General features: G+C 47.0%; 2 protein-coding genes across 2 annotated transcripts; one reads left to right on the top strand and one right to left on the bottom strand.

Annotated features, from left to right (window-relative positions):
• Positions 1-11,243: 11,243 nt before the first annotated feature.
• Positions 11,244-12,902, bottom strand: LOC120680677 (GATA-binding factor C-like). Its single transcript, XM_039962185.1, has 2 exons — positions 12,790-12,902; positions 11,244-12,668 (listed from the first exon to the last, which is right to left on the bottom strand). Exons 1-2 carry the CDS (start codon positions 12,796-12,798, stop codon positions 11,517-11,519), a joined length of 1,161 nt encoding a protein of 386 aa, XP_039818119.1. The 5' UTR covers positions 12,799-12,902; the 3' UTR covers positions 11,244-11,516.
• A 2,068-nt stretch (positions 12,903-14,970) lies between these two features.
• On the top strand, positions 14,971-16,721 carry LOC120680621 (probable inorganic phosphate transporter 1-3). Its single transcript, XM_039962120.1, has one exon. It carries the CDS (start codon positions 15,059-15,061, stop codon positions 16,574-16,576), a length of 1,518 nt encoding a protein of 505 aa, XP_039818054.1. The 5' UTR covers positions 14,971-15,058; the 3' UTR covers positions 16,577-16,721.
• Positions 16,722-17,161: the final 440 nt, after the last annotated feature.

The raw sequence follows: 17,161 nt of genomic DNA, 5'->3' as shown, positions 1-17,161 counted from the left end.
TTGGCCCGGGACAATATGTGGCTTTTGTCCCGGGTCCAACGGGTAGCCGGGCCAGCGGGGGGGACATGGGCCTTTTGTCCCGGTTGGAGGCACCGGTTGGAGGCACCAACCGGAACAAAGGCCCGCGTAGCCTTTTATCCCGGTTGGAGCCACCAACCGGGACAAAATGCCCCCCTTTTGTCCCGGTTGGTGTCTCCAACCGGGACAAAAGGCCTTGGCCCCCTTATCCCCTTCCCTCTCCCCTCTCCCGAGCCATTCAGCTCACTTGTTTTTTGCTGTTCTTGGCTCGGGAGAGAGGAGTTCTTGATCATTTCTTCACCACATTTGTGAAGATCTTTGATTCTCCGTCCATCCATCGGCGCTAAAGGTTTGGGGCTTGTTTTTCTCTTCTTCCTTGGCTTGTATAGCTCATTTCATGCTTTAGAAATAGAGAAAATGTGTAGCTAGCTCATTTCTTGGACATTTAGCTAGATTGCATATGTAGGTGTGATTTTCTTTTAGATTTAGATGAGTATGTGGATAGTAGAAATTTTTAGAATGAGTGTAGACACTTCATGTGATGTACTTGTATATATGACCATATTGTGGATAGTTGATTTTTTGTATTCATGAATGAATTAATGAACTGAGTATATTAGAATTTTTTGTATTATGAATGGATTATTTTGACATTCTAGTGATGTATTTATTCAGGCTCACATTGAAACCATCTAGAATCTAAAAAAATCTTTATTTCAAAACAAGTATACATCGTTAATCTCCATCCAACGGTGATGGCACTACCTTTCGGGGATACACGATGCGCTATAAGGACGTCGCAAATCGGTTGGTCGCATCACCAGCACTTCCGATTGATAAGAAGACAGCATTTGACGCAGTCAGCATGGCCGTTGTTGTACTGAGAGCATATCAACGAGCACGCTGCCTGTGCCAAGTGATGTGCCTATTAATCGTAAATATTGGTGCTGCGACTGGCCGATTGGTGACATCCTTGTACCGCACCGTGTCCCCCCGAAAGGCAGTGTCATCACCGCGGGATTGAGGTTACTGACATATACATTTTTAGAAATAAAGGTTTGTTTTTCTTCTAGAGGGTTTCTGGATATTGAAAAAAGTGTACTCCTGGAACTGAAGAGTGTCAAAGTAATTAGAAGTTATAGATATTTCTTTCAATTAATTAGAGATTTCTTGAGGATTAATGATACATTTCGTCTTTTTTATATGATTTCATTATTATTTACAAGAGTTATTAATCTGATCATTGTAATTGTAATAGTAAATAATTTTTGCATTGTAATGGTAAGAATTTATAATTTTGTGGAAAATAAAGGTATTTTTCAGTAAAATATGGCTTCAGCAGCTGGAGGGAGTGGCGCCGGTGGGGGTGATCGTTGTCCTTCTAGAGAGAAGGGCACAACTCGAGTAGGTCGTCGGTCCAAAAAACCTAGTGCTTTTCATAGGGCAGCGCTCCGTTATTTGGAAAAAGAATATAGAGAATGCATGGCAAGGGGCGAGGAACCTCCGTTTGATCTTGAGGATTTATTGCGGCGTTATGGTTCGTCACCACCAAACTCGGAGGTTTCAGCTCCGCCATCTTCTTCTACGCCAGCAAGAAATCCGTTAGAGCATTCTGTGTTCCAACGTAAGGACGGTTGAAAACCTATGTGTTGTTGTCCGAATTTTTAAGTTTCATGTATAGTACTCCTTTGTTAAGTTCTGTAATGGATTAAGTACTCCTTTTAATTAATCAAGATGTATGATGGATATTGCATATCTTTTAATTATTCATGTTATGTTACATTTAGTTTAATTTAGGTTTGATATATTTTATTTATTTGATACGTGTAAAGAATTCAAATCGATTTATTTAAAATGCAGATGGACCGGCAATGGATGTACAATGCTGACCGACATTCGAAAGAATTCATTGATGGTCTACATTATTTTTTGTCTGTGGCTGAGGCAAACAAGCAGAATGGATTTATGTGCTGCCTGTGTGTTCATTGCAACAATAACAAGGATTACTCATCTTCAAGAATCCTACACGGCCACATTTTCGCAAATGGTTTCATGGAGAAGTATGTTTGTTGGACGAAGCACGGAGAACAGGGGGTTGCCATGGAAGACAATGAAGAAGAAGATTTTGACGACCACTGTCCCGAGAATGCTGGAATCGGTGCATTCAATGACGATATTCCCATGGAAGAGCCCGAAGTAGATGTAGCAGAAAATGATCCCAGTGACGATCTGGGGCAGGCATTGCACAATGTGCAGGTAGACTGTGAGAGTGAAACAGAGAGGTTGAAGTTCCAGAAGTTGTTAGAGGACCACCGTAAGTTGTTGTACCCAGATTGTCAAAATGGATTGAAGAAACTTGGCACCACCTTGGAGTTGCTGCAATGGAAGGCGACAAATGGTGTATCCGACAAGGGATTTGGTGAATTACTCAAACTTGTTAAAAAATGCTTCCTAAGGACAACGAATTGCCTGCCACAATGTATGAAGCCAAACAACTTATTTTCCCTTTAGGATTGGAAGTGCAAAAGATACATGCATGCCCCAACGACTGCATCATCTACCGAGGCGAGTACGAGAATTTGGATGCATGTCCCGTATGCAGTGCATTGCGTTACAAGATTAGAAAAGATGATCCTGGAGATGTCGAGGGGGGGCCTCCCCGGAAGAGAGTTCGTACGAAGGTCATGTGGTATTCGCCTATAATACCACGTTTGAAGCGTCTGTTTAGAAATAAAGATAATGTTAAGTTGATGCGATGGCACAAAGAGGAACGCAAGAAAGACTCGATGTTGAGACACCCAGCTGATGGGTCGCAGTGGAGAAAAATAGATAGAACGTACCCTGAATTTGATTTGGATGCGAGAAACATAAGGTTCGGTTTGAGTACGGATGGCATAAATCCTTTTGGTGAGATGAGCAGTGGTAATCTCACTAACACACACACTATCTCTCAAACTCACACACTACTCATTAATATCATGAAATTGCTTAATTTTATCTAAAATTCACTTTTTAAACATTAATATCGTGATAGAATCCACTTTCTGTCGAAAAGCAACAGTTTGAAAAAATTTGTTCACCTAATATATTTTTGCATGGTCAAAATAACAAATATGATTTCAAAAAAGTTAGATATTTCGTTGACTCAATCACTTGAATGAAAATTAATTATTTTTGTTGCGTGTATCAAGTTTATATAGAGATAAGAAATTTTGTTCCATAATTTTTTGAATCATAATTTTATTAACTGAATTAACAAATGAAAGCCAATTTTAAAAGAGAAGTAAAAAGAAACAAAAACAAATATAAGATTTGGCGGGAACGAGGGAAAACGGGCTCCTTTTGTCCCGGGTGGTAGATCCACCCGGGACTAAAGGTGGGCCGCGGGCTGGGAATTTACCCGGCCCACCCAAAATCATCTTTAGTCTCGGGTGAAGCCACCACCCGGGACAAAAGGCCCTTTTGTCCCGGGTTGGCCTTTTTGTCCCGGGTGGTGGCTTCACCCGGGACAAAAGGCCCCCACCCTATATATCTCCCATTCCTCCGCCTTCCTCCAGCACTTGGTCAGTTCTTGATCTCCGCCTCGCTCGTGCCGCCGCCGTCCCCTGCGCCCACCGCCTCCTGCTCGCCGTCCTCGTTGTCTCGGAGAGCCGCCGTCCCCCGCCACCAGAGGATGCGCCGACCGAGCTCCGCCGCCTCACTGCGCCGCCAGTCCCGAGGTCCGCCATCCCCGAGCGCCGCCCTGAGCTCCGCCGTCCCCGAGCGCCGCCCAGAGCTCCGCCGCCCCACCGCGTCGTCGTCCCAGATCTCCGCTGCCCCGAGCCCCCACACCGAGCGCCAACGTCGTCCCTCCTCCCCGCTCGCGCCTGTCGTCCACCGCCGCGCCGCTTGCGCCGTCGTCGTCCTCGACCTCCGCCTCGCCCATGCGCCGCCCCGAGTTCGCCGTCCCGACCTCGCCCCGAGCTGCATTAGGTGAAAACGGCACCGACCGTGGGACGTTGCCGCCCCGGCCCCCAAACCCTAAATTTTGTGCAAATTTTAGTGAATTAGGTGTTAATTTTATTTATTATATATTAAGTAGAATTCAATTATTAGAATTAGGTGCAAATTTTGTGCAAATGTTATTAGAATTCAATTTTGGATATATTATTAGAATTCAATTATAGATATATTAGTAGAATTCAATTATGGAAATATTATTAGAATTCAATTTTGGATATATTATTAGAATTTAATTATGGAAATATTATTAGAATTCAATTTTAGATATATTATTAGAATTCAATTTTGGATATATTATTAGAATTCAATTTTGGATATATTATTAGCGACAAATTATGGATATATTATTAGAGAGAATTTAAAGAGAAATAGAGAAGGAAATATAGAATTAGAGAGAATTTCTATTATGATGTATTCAATATTTAATTATGTCATTCAAAGACTTTAATTTGTCATGTATTTATTATTTTTTATGTCATTCAAAGAGTTCAATTTGTCGTGTATTTATTCTTTAATTATGTCATTCAAATATTTTAATGTATCATGTATTTATTATTTAATTATGTCATTTATATTACTTCTCGAGGATAGTTTTCGATCGTTACCGATCCCGACCGAATCGTTTCCGATAGTTTCCGATCGTTACCGATCCCGACCGAATCGTTTCCGATCGTTACCGATCCCGACCGAATCGTTTCCGATAGTTTCCGATCGTTACCGATACCGACCGAATCGTTTCCGATAGTTTCCGATCGTTACCGATACCGACCAAATCGTTTCCGATCGTTACCGATCTAAATATGTGGATTATTTAGAGAATTTTTTAAGGGTTTTATTTGTATTCATATTTTAGTTACGATGGACCCGCGACACACAGACGCGGAAGACGAACAGTTCCTGTTGAATATGATTGGCGAAGGTCAAGGAGATGTCGCTGAACAAGCTGATGATGGCAGCAATACCAACATATATTTGAATATGTCCGGTGATGGAATTGAGCCACCATCTATTCAGGATGATGCTGCTGCTGAACAAAGTGCTAATGTACATATCACAACTATACTTATTTGTAGTGACAATCATATTTTCATCTGAATCTATATGAATACTATGAATGTTTTTTTATAGCCGTCTGGATCATCGTCGCAGCAGAAAAAGACGAAACGAGGCCCAACAAAAAACCTGGAAGGGCGGTTCATTATAACAGAAGTTGGTCCAGATGGCGAACCGATCGCTCCAGAAGCTGCCGCCAAAAAATTCATAAGACAATCCGGATGTATTGTCAGGGACCACATCCCGATCAGCTTCAGGCTCTGGAAAGCTTCCAATCCAAGCGAGGAACGGGATGCGGTACCCGAAAGAGAAAAAGAATGGTGCTGGCGGGAGCTTAAGAAAAACTTCACGGTTCCAGCTGAATCCGAAGAGATATGCAAGCACTGGACCCTGAGTAAGATGGCCGAACAGCTGCAATCATTCAAGAAAATTTTGACGAAGAAATATTTCAAGACCGGGACCACACCCGTATTTACCGGCGAGCTCGAAAAGCTCAGGGGTCACTGGGATGCATTTGTGGAATACAAATCTTCAGAGCTTGGGCTTCAAAAGGTGTAGAAGGCCAAAGACAATGCCTCGAAGAAAGTATACCATCACACTCTATGCCAAGGAGGCTACAAGCTTGCAATACCCAAATGGGAGAAGATGGAGCAGGATCTGCTTGACAGAGGCATCCAACTTGCGACCATGAACTGGCCTGAAAGGTCAAGGACCTGGTTTTATGGTCACGGGGAAAGCTTGGACCCATTGATTGGTGACTGCATCTATGGGCCAAACATCCAGCGAGCAGCCCAGAGACTACAGGAGGCCATACAAGCAGCGGTCGAGGGAACATTCCAGCCGGATAGAGAGAGGGACGAGCTGACTTATGCCCTTGGGAATCCAGAGCATCCGGGCCGCACAAGAGGCAAAGGCATGGTTCCGTGGAAGTATGGGTTCAGGGATTACATTGAATCATATAGAAGCCGGCAAAGAAGAAAGAATGGTGAGCGGGAGCACTTGCGAAGGCTAGAGGGACGGCTCATGTCACACGATCAAAGACTGGAGAAAGAGGTTCAACGCCAAGTGGCCATAGCAATGAGCCAGCAACAGCAAGCGCAAACGGTGCCTCCAGAGCCTAATGTCGCAGCCGATCATCTGTCTCAGCGGAAAAGCAGCTGCGCTTCCACAGACGTTGCCGTCGCCGAGCCAACGGGGATCCAGGCCGCAGTTGAAGCGACGGCCCCGCAGTGATTTCCAGTGGATGAGATCACCCAGCGGACACCTTGTGACCTGCAGACTGCCGTTAAGAACTTAATGTTCACTGTTGCGTACGGTACCGCCATGCCAACCCAACCAAGCGACATGTACCACGGGCAGCAAATTCCGCCAGGATACACAAGAGTTGGAGTGGAGCAGGTGTGCCAGGGTTGGGAGACGCTCGAGCTTGATATTTCTGGAGGTGATGGGGAGAGGACACTAGCAGAAGCCATTCATGGCTACATCCTATGGGATAAGCGCTACATTGTCCTAAAGTCGGATGATCAAACACCAAGACCGGCATCTCAGCATGCCTCTCCAAGGCCTGCATCTACGCAAAACTCCCCAAGGACAGCACTGTCTCGGCAAGGTTCACCGGCACATTCTCCATCACCATCATCTCATGCGCCGATGAACACTCAAGCGTCATCGTCGCCTCCATGGTCACCCCCTCCGCCGCCGGCAAAGAAGCAGAAACGGCCGCCGGCAAAGAAGGTAGCTGCACCGGCTAAGGAGCCTCCAAAGAAGAAGGAAAAGGAGAAGAAAACCAAGGAGGCTCCTATTAAACCGTAGGACATGAGCCTTGAAGAATGCGTTCGGATAACTCAAGAAAGAGTTAAAGAGCACTTCAAGCCGAACCCGAAGTCGGAGCCCGAGAAAGTGATAAATCCGATAGATTTGAATTTTGTTAAGGGAATGTGCGAAGCAAATAAGAGAAAATCCATTCTGAGAGACCCCCCTTCAGACTACGAACGCACAATTATCAAAACTACTGAGAAAAAGAAGAGACAATCAAAGTCGTCGTCGTCCGACGTTCCACAGCTCGGAGCCCAAAAGAAACAATCAATAGAGCCTCTCGTAGTGGGACAGACGACGCAAGAACAAGACTTTGTTACATTTTTGAAAGAATCAAACCTGACGGCTGCTCAGATTGCAGGGGGAGAAGATATTCTAAAGGCCGATGTGGTCGTCAAATGGACGTATGAGATTAGCAAATCTCTTGTACCCCCGAAGTAGTGTCCGTGCTTCCAACGCAAATGTATAAGCTGCACCAGCACTACATGCGTGCGATGGCCAATTGCATCTTCATGCAGGGCTCAAAGATTAAAGATGACGATTTCTTGCGGGGGGAGGCCATTATATGGATAAACTGGGAAGAAATTTACCAACTATTCCATCAGGAGGCCCTCGACTCTCTATGGTCGGCTTGTGGGTTCTGTAAGTATTTTACTCTCCTTACGTATTGTTTTGCATGATCTCAACATACTGATCTCTTGATTTATTCGGTATCATGTAGAATGGAGATACAAACTTGCAGGAGAAAGGGAAACACTCACCTCGGCTTCATCGACCCAATTACTTGTAATTGGAGGATTCTACGCGACACTGCCGATGAGCTATACCAAAACTTGTTCAAGTACATAAGCATTCATCACAACAAGCAGATGATATTGTTTCCTTACAACTTTGCGTGAGTGATTCCTTCCGTCTAACTCTTTCTATTCTGTAATCGAATTGTTTAAACCTTAACTACCAAAAACTGCCTCCGTATAATCTTGCAGTGAACAGTGGGTCGTAATTGTCATAATTCCTGAGAAGAGCCTAATCGTGGTTATGGACTCATTGAGGAGACCTCTAGAACAATACGAAAATCTTCTTAACATGATGAAAAAGTAACTCTACCACTACTCCGTCGATGACCGATAATTTGAATCACTTTGTTACTTGACTATAATTGTTCTAACCATGCACAGGATTTGGAGACAATTCGCTAAAAATCATCCAGGCAAATTTGACAAGGAATTGAAGATCAAGACAGATTTTGCGGTACGCACTTGGATGATTCGTTGCACGATTCATTAGTTTTATTATATATTCATGTAAATACCTGATAATTTCTTCTCTCTTAAAGTGTATGAGGCAGAAACAAGGCACTAATTTATGCGCATATTATGTATGCGAGAACATCCATGGTCTGGTAGGTCCTCCAAAGGGCTGGACAGATTGGGAGGAGGAAGTAAGTAAAAAATTTGTTAATATTTGAACTCGTATTTTAATTAGTCGAAATTAATTATCCCATTTTTCCATAGGTCGAGGAGATGCGCGATAAACTCATACCGGAGGAAAAGATTATGGCGATTCAAGAACAATTGTCCGGATTTATTGTTGAGCAAGTCCTCGATCCAAAAGGCGAATTCTACTATGATGGAATATCTAATATAGAACAATCGCAGCAAATATGATAATATACGCGTATATATGTAATTAAGAACGAATATACCTATGTAAATATATATGTGTGTGTATGTATTAAATTTCTATTTATGAGTATGTATGTATTATATATATATGCACTCTAATAATATATATGTGTATATATATATAATATTGGTCCTAGACATTTTCATATGTAAAGGAATTCACATGTATAGATATGTGTATACATATATATATAAGTGAATTAATTTATATATGAAAACTATCTATGACAAATATTATATAAGTAACTATATATATATGTATATATTAGTGGAGATCATACACACTGAATTCCAACACATAAGTTTAATTGAAATGCAAAAGTATAATTGAAATAGAAAAAGAATTGAGAAAAGGAAAACATGAAGAAAAAAAGGGACCTTTTGTCCCGGTTGGTAACAACAACCGGGACAAAAGGTCCTCTTTTGTCCCGATTGCCAGACCCGGGACAAAAGGGCACCCCTTTTGTCCTGGACTGGCGTTCCCGGTTGGGAAACCGGGACAACAGAGGTTTCCCAACCGGGACAAATCAATGTTTTTGTAGTAGTGGGAGCTGTGTGTTGCTGACTTGCTATATATGAAGGAGATGCATGAAGCTGCCGAGACTCTGTGCGTATATATAGGCAAGCAAAGCTGGGCTAGCACAATTGTTTGCTGTGGCTCTCATTGCTTCAGAGATCTCTCAACGTGATCAAAGGATGCGATATTTTTGGCTGCAAGCTCAAGTTGCGTGCTGAGGCATCGTGACAATTGCATGCATAGCAGAGGAAACGAACCGTCGAATTATTGGCACGTGGTCTGAGTCCATTCGCGTGCATGCACCCACGGCAATGCGGCTGCTCTCAGGGATACAATGATTGGATACAATTATAATGTAAATTTTACATGATTGGATTTGTAATCAAATATAGTTCACAATGATTATAAGTTTATAATCATAAGTGATATAATATATGAAAAATAAATGACCAAAGTATTGTTTAGAAGACCGTGTCATGTTCCACCATGCCTTATAAACGTGGAAGGAGAGAGTATTTAACTATTTGCCATGGCATCTCTTCATTTGACATCAATATTTTGCCTTCTATATATTTGTCACCCCTCTACACACAGAGCTAACTATTCGCCAAGTTTGACAACGTAGCACACCAAGTCAGCCAATGGCGGAACTGAGGGGGCTGGGCCATGCCCTCACTCTAAAAAAATTAAACTAATGCTTACTAAATAATTAGTTAATAAAAGTACATCAAAATTCTGTAGAAAATCAATGCAAATTAAAAGAAAGATTAGTTTTCTTTAATAGAATAGACTATTTTGTTATCAATTTTTAGTCGAAGAACAATCACCCTAAACTCCAAAATAATTATTTTGACCCTCAACCTTTTTCATATAGCTTAATTTAGTCCTTTATTCTATGTGTCTTGCCATGTTCCAAGCATGCCATGTCAGTATCCAAAGGGTTCCTATTTTTTAGCAATAATATATATTGAATTCACATCTATTTACAGATAATACAACAAAAGTTTAACTTGCGTCTACATAATTTATTTCTAAAAAAGAAACTTTTATACGTGTATATAAATATGTTCGGATTAACTCCCTTAAAAATCGTACATCATTTAGTTACATCAAGGTGAAACTTTTATAGTGATCAAATTTATAGAAATATTATTTTTTATGAACCATAACTAACTAGATGTGATAATGCATGCCAAAACATAGCATGCCACGTAGGATAAAGGATTAAATTGAACTGGATAGAGAAGTTTGAGGACTGAAATGATCATTTTGGAAGTTTGGGAACAAAGTTGAGCTTCGGCTGAAAATTTGTGGTCAAAATTAAGTATTCCATGTATTTGTCCGGCCCTCCTTAAATTTTCACTTCAGTTCCGCTGCCCTCCTTAAATTTTCGCTTCCGCTATTGATGTCAGCTAGCTAGTGGCCGTGTTTGGTTGGGGGTGTAAAATTTTTCATGGAAACTTTTTGCCCATTTGACCACTAATTAGGAGTAGTAAATGAAGTCTAATTACAAAACCACCTCCACAACCCCCGTATAAATCGCGAGACAAATCTAATGAGGCCTTTGACCGTGTGATTAGAGGATGGTACTGTAGCATCACTGTAGCAAACCATCAATCAATGACCGTCATTAGATTAGTCTCGAAAAGTTACACCCATCCCTAAATAGGTTTTGCAAATAGATTTGATTTAGTACTCCATGCATGTGAGATTCTTTTCTCGAGAAACATGCGCGAAAAAAACCCAAATAGACTTGATTTAGTACTCCATGCATGTGAGATTCTCTTTTCGAGAAACGTGCGCGAAAAAAAACTTGTAACCAAACACGGCCAGTATGGAAGGGATACGCGAAAAAACCCAATACTTTTGCCTTAACCGAGGTGCTCTCTTTCCTTTTATCATTATGACTGGTAGAACTCACGCATCTTCTCCCACCTCCATCTTCTCCTTCCCTCTCAGCTGCCTGACTCCGCTCGCCTTCTCGGAGTCGGAGGCGCGCGCTGCCCTGAGGGATGGCAACATCATCCCGGGCTTCCTGCCGTTGCACGCCGTCGGCCCGCTGGTGGCGCATGAGTCCAAGACGGGCAAGGAGGTGGAGCCAGCGGGCTCGCCTCCCGTCGCCTGGCTCGGCATAGTCATCGAAAGTTCTGGAATAGTGGATCGAGGAATGAGAATTAGAGAATGGCCCTTGGGATGTATTTTTACACTGTGGAAATGAAAATGTCCCCGCATTTCCGTTCCGGAATGGCGTCCTCAAAAAGTGGAATGCAGGGGCGTTCCGTTCCTCGGTGGGAGCAAACTGCAGCAGGCAGAGCAAATGGGCTGGCATACTAAGATTTAGTCGTGGACATCAAAAATCAGTCTCTAACTAGGGAAGCAAATGGGCTGCTATTTTGGTAGGTCTTTCAAATTTCTCTCCCCACACCCTAATTTGATGGCTCTTTATTTGGGCTGCCAAATATGGATCCCACTTTTTTTTCATTTCCTTCTTCTCTGCGTTCTCTCGATCCCGATCCCGATCCCGCCAGCTGCGCTCCATCCCGCCACCACTCGTCCACCTCCGGTCCGCCTCCTCCTCCCCGGCTCCGGCTCCGGCTCCGGCCCGCCGCCCCCTCCCTAGCCGGCCGAGGCGCGCCCCCAGCACGCCGGTGGGCCCGCGCACTGCCGGCCACGAATCCGACGGAGGAGGCGAGGCCACCGCCGCCGCTGCACGGTGGCGCGCCGGTCGGGTGGTACACGGGTTGTGGCTCCTCCGTTGGCAGGCGTTGCTGGTTCTTCTGGTGGCCCTTCCACTGTCGGTGAAGCTGGAGCACCTGGCTGTGCCTGTTGGCGTGCTCCGACGGCTCGAAGGTGGGGCTCGCCAGCGGCCGGTACTCCGGCAGCAGCCGCCCCTGCCTGTACCGCGCGCCGCACGAGTTACACAGCGTGCTGCGGCCCATCGGGCCCTCCCACCACTGCGGCGGCGACGACGACCCGCAGTGCAGGCGCCCGGGCTCCCAGATCGGGCAGTCCGGCGACGAGTCTGACACCGAGCTCTCCGGCGGCGGCTCGGCGACCGTCCTCACGGTCACCGGCGGGGGCCGGTGCACCTGCTCCCGCAGCGCCCCGGCCGCCTTGAGCTGGACCCCGCAGGCGTTGCAGAGCGTGCCCGACCCCATCGGCCCCGACCTCCACTGCGGAGTCTCGGTCGCTCCGCACTGCAAGCACCTCCTCGCCCTCTTGGCCGGCCTCTCCATGGCTGGCGCGGGGGTATGGGGGTCGGGGGGCCTCGCCTCCTCTGTCGGATTCGTGGCTGCTGACGCTGTGGGGGGCAGGCTCTTCGGCTCCTCTGGCGCGGGGATGGGGAGCTCAAAGGTCCACAGGAGCACGGCTGGGCGCGGAGGCGGGGCGGCTGCGCGCCTGCGCGGGACGGTGGCGTCAAGGCAGGAGACAGCGACGGGCAAAGGCAGCACCGCCGCCGGGAGCGAGAGGATGTATCCGAGGGCCCCCTCCCGCTCCCCTTCCCTGCCACCGCCGGCCAAGTCATCGGTCGCCATGGTCGCCGCAGATCGCCCGGTTCTTGGGCCTAATCCAGGCGCCTGCGCAGCTAGACAAAAATGCTATCTTTAGCAGGCTCCCGAGCTGAAAGATTAGGAGAGATGCGATTGCGAACCCATCACCACCAACCACCGAAAGTAAAGATAAATTAATGAATCGCACCGTCGCCATGGCCGGCCGACTGACACCCTGCGGACGAGACGGCGGCGGGTGAGGGAGCGAGCAAGCGGCGAGAGGGGTGGGATGACAGGTGGGCGCAGTTGTCAGTTGGAAAATAGAAGTCTAATTTACTTGGCCTCCTAGAAGAATAGAGGCCCATATTTAAATGAATAAAATTTAAAAATGAATTTCTAAATAAATATTTGCTCATCTAAATTCAATAGCCTACTTGAGTTCCTCTAGACTCAGCGAGCAGCCGGAGTGGTCGGAGCACGACTGCCTGGCCTCTACTGGTCAAAATTCCCAGAGAAGAAGTGGTAAGTCTTGTCGTCGCCAGCACGGCCGTCCTTGCTGTGCTTGTAGTACTTGTCGGCGTTTTCCAACTCCGCCCGGTACTTCTTGGCGCTGCACTTGTAGCCCATCGCCTCCATCCTCCCGCCAGCAGCATTGCCACCACAAAATTGGTTGGTGGAAGAAGATGTGTGGATGCTACTGATCATAGAAATAGAAGGAAAGAGAGCACCGTGTACTGGGTTAAGGCAGGGGTATTGGGGTCTTTTCATGTGCCCCTCCCATGCCGGCCAACTGACTTAGCGTGCCACATCGTCAAAATTAATAATAGAAAGCTTTAAGTGTAGAGAAGTTGTAAATATGTAGAAACAAAAATAAGGATAATAAACGAAAGGTGTCATCCAAAGAAATGACAAATAGTTAAATATCCACTCTCAGGGAGTCATCAGCCTCATGCGCAGTGTCATCCTGCTTGGAGCACGGCATGAGCCGCCTGCCCCACCTTTACATAAGCGAGGGCGGTCCGATCCGCCCATCCCCTCACATGTCACACATTCTAATCCTAGCTTTTCATCAGTATCTACCTCCGATCCCCTCCTCCAGCCACTATATTCGGCTACAACTTTGCATTTGTTTTATTCTTATTCGTATCCGTTAAAAATATCAATACAAATATCCATATTTGTATCTGATTTTAATATGGATGCTAAATAGATATACCTGATCGATTATGGTTTTCGGTATTTTCTCCATCTGATTCTAACTGTATTAAAAAAAATATGAAAATCAAGTATTATCCTATCTTCAAAGCAAAAGTAGGAGGTGAAACCATATCAAACTTATCTCTATGACTAACTACTAATTATATTCTGAAAATGTAAGATATTTTATTACTTTGTTCTAAGTCAAAGTAGTATAAATTTGACCAAATTTATAGAGAAGAATATTAACGTATAATTAAATAAGTAAACTATGAAAATATATGGCATAATGGATCTAATTATTCTCATCTGACATTCAAAATATTATCACTCTGACAAGTTTAGAATAGTTTGACTTAGGACAAAAAAAATACCTTAGAATTCAGAACGGAGGGAGTACTCCATTTATACTATTCTTTGTTTTCTCCTACTTCTACAATATATAGTTATTGTTCTGTATGTGTGGCCATACATGACATAATATTTTCTTTCCTTTTGTTTTGGTTTGTGGAAAATTGTATTTTAATGTCTTCATGAAGCATTTGAAAGAATGCAAACACAATGATACTTTTTTCTTGAATACGCAATAGAGCTGCCTATCATTATATATAGACGAAAAAATTATTTTAAGACATACAACCTCAGCAGGGCTGGAACAATACAACGAGCAATAGGCTTGCTGAGATCCTAAAGCTCAAAGATGCGTTGCTCCTCCATCGATCCAAAACTACCCTTTTTTAACTTGTTATTAGGATCCACGGAGCTAGCTAACTCTGATTTTGAGTTATTTTGAGATGCGCTCGTAACAGCTATAGCTCCTCCATTGATTCAAAACTACCCTTTTTTTAACTACTCGCCCTGTTCACGCGGGAGCGACGACGTCGATGTATTGGTTAGTCACCAGCAAAGATTATGCCGCGAAATGCTTCCCGGTGATCAGATCTCAGTGGCCAGGGGATCATGATGTTGATGGTCTACGCGGTGAAGAAGACGCTCGGGGGTGGACCGGGAGTTCACGGCACGGTGCTCGCGGATGAACAAGCCTCAGCCTAGCAAACACACCAGCTGGCTAACGATTTAGATTTGATTATTATTCAACGCACAATTTGGAAGGAATCGGGACGCTTCGATTTACTTGACCACATACCATTGACTTTGACTCAAAACGAACCATTTGTGGCGATCCAGCGCACCAAGCTGGAAGCTCGCGACGCAAACCGCGCGGCTGGGCACCAAGCTAAGCCACGCCCACGCGCTGGCCGGCGGCCGGCCGGCCATCCATGGCGCGCGCGCACCCGCTCAACGTCCTGGCGACGCTCGACCGCGCCAGGACGCAGCGGTACCACCTCGCCGCCGCCGCGATCGCGGGCACGGGCTTCCTCGCCGGGGCTTACAACCTGTTCGCTATCATCTTCGCCGGCAGGCTGATCGGCCGCGTCTACTACGCTGATGAAACCGCCACCCCCGGCCAGCTGCCCCCCGACGCCGCGGCCGCGCTCAACGGTGCCGCGTTCTGCGGGACGTTTCTCGGGCAGCTCGCGTTCGGCTGGCTCGGCGACAGGATCGGTCGCCGACGCGCCTACGGATGGGCACTGGCGCTCATGGCCGTGTTCTCCGCGGCGTCCGGACTCTCCTTCGGCCGCGAGCCGAAGGCCGTCCTGGCGACACTGTGCCTCTTCCGCTTCTGGCTCGGTGTCGGCGTCGGCGGCAGCTACCCCCTGAGCGCGGCCGTCATCGCTGAGTACGCCAACAAGCGCACCCGCGGCGCGTTCGTCGCCGGAGCCCACGCCATGCAAGGTGTCGGCATCCTCCTCGGGTGCGCTGTCGCGCTCGGCGTGTGCTCCGTCGTGCCGGAGGCCGACCACGTGTGGCGCGCAATCCTCGTGGCCGGCGCAGCGCCGGCCGCTCTCGGCTTCTACCTGCGCACGAAGCTGCCGGAGACCGCTCGGTACACGGCGCTGGTCGCCCGCAACCCGAAGCGTGCGGCGGACGACATGTCGCTGGTGCTCCGCACCAGAATCCAAGAGCAGGAGGTGGACGTGTCCGTTGGCCGCGTCGACGACGAGTGGGGCCTCTTCTCGGTGCAGTTTCTGAAGAGGCATGGCCTCCACCTGCTGGCCACCTCAAGCGCGTGCTTCCTCCTCAGCGTGACCTACTACAGTCAGAACATCCTCCAAAAGGATCTCCTCGGCAAGCATGGGTGGGTCTCCCCTTCCCCGGCGGCGAGCATGGGCGCCGTCCAGGAAGTCGCCCGCCTCGCCCGCGCGCAGGCGCTCATCGCGCTCTGCGGCGCCACCCCGGGGTACATCCTGTCGGTCGTCCTCATCGACGTCCTCGGGCGCCGCCGCCTCCAGCTCGCCGGCTTCGTGGTGATGACGGTCTCACTGCTTGCCCTCGCCATTTCCTACGACCACTGGACGTCGCACCCTGCCGGCTTCTTCGCGCTCTACAACGTGACCTTCTTCTTCGCCAACGCCGGGCCCAACGCCACCACGTTTGTCGCGCCCGCGGAGCTCTTCCCGGCGCGGCTCCGGTGCACGTGCCACGGCGTCGCCATGGCCGCAGGGAAGGCTGGCGCGGTTCTCGGGACGTTCGGGTTTTTATCCAAGGGCGCCGACAGCAAGTACGTGTCGGGCATTGGTGCCCGGAACGAGCTGTTCGTGCTGGCCGGCACCAATTTCCTGGGCATGCTGATGTCTCTGTTCGTCCCGGAGACGAGGGGCGCGTCACTGGAGGTACTGTCCAAGGAGGTCGTCTACGAATCAATTGACATGTTTATGGATAGCAATGGGGAATAATTACCTTTTTTTGCGCATGGTGATGTTTCCCATCCTCATCTCTGTCCGCTGTCCTCACGAATGGAGAGTATTTTCATAAATTGTCAGGCTGTCTTCGCGGAAATGTAGAAAAATTAAAAATGAATTGGAAAAAGGTGGAAAGACATTGCAGCGGGGTGAACTTGTTTCATAATGGCAAAAGCGCGAACCCAATTGCGGGATGGCAAATTAGTGAAACCAATTTTGATGGTGGTGAAATCCCAAATTTCTTAAAAGGAAAAAAAAAGCTTCCTTGGACAACACATGATCAAATCGAGCGCTGCATTCAGAAGTAGCAGGCGATGGTAAGTTTGGATTTGCGCATTAGCGCGAAACTAGCTAAGCTCGGGCACAGAATGTACCCACTTTTTCCCAGGAGGGGGGAAAATGACACCTCTCTGTCTCAGAAATCGGCCCAACAGCAGCCCACACCAACTCAGCAGCCCAGCTTATAAAGCGAAAACGGACCTGACTCCCATCAGTTGGGCTGCAGCAGCAATTCTCGACGTCCTGCGGCGGTCTGAGAAAAGCAAGCAGAGCGTCAGCGTCGACGACGACGACATTGCC

Source organism: Panicum virgatum, chromosome 7N (genome assembly GCF_016808335.1).
Source record: "Panicum virgatum strain AP13 chromosome 7N, P.virgatum_v5, whole genome shotgun sequence".
Classification (NCBI taxonomy): domain Eukaryota; kingdom Viridiplantae; phylum Streptophyta; class Magnoliopsida; order Poales; family Poaceae; genus Panicum; species Panicum virgatum.
The sequence above is the reverse complement of the archived record's forward strand: the minus strand, read 5'-3'. Positions and strand labels throughout refer to the sequence as shown.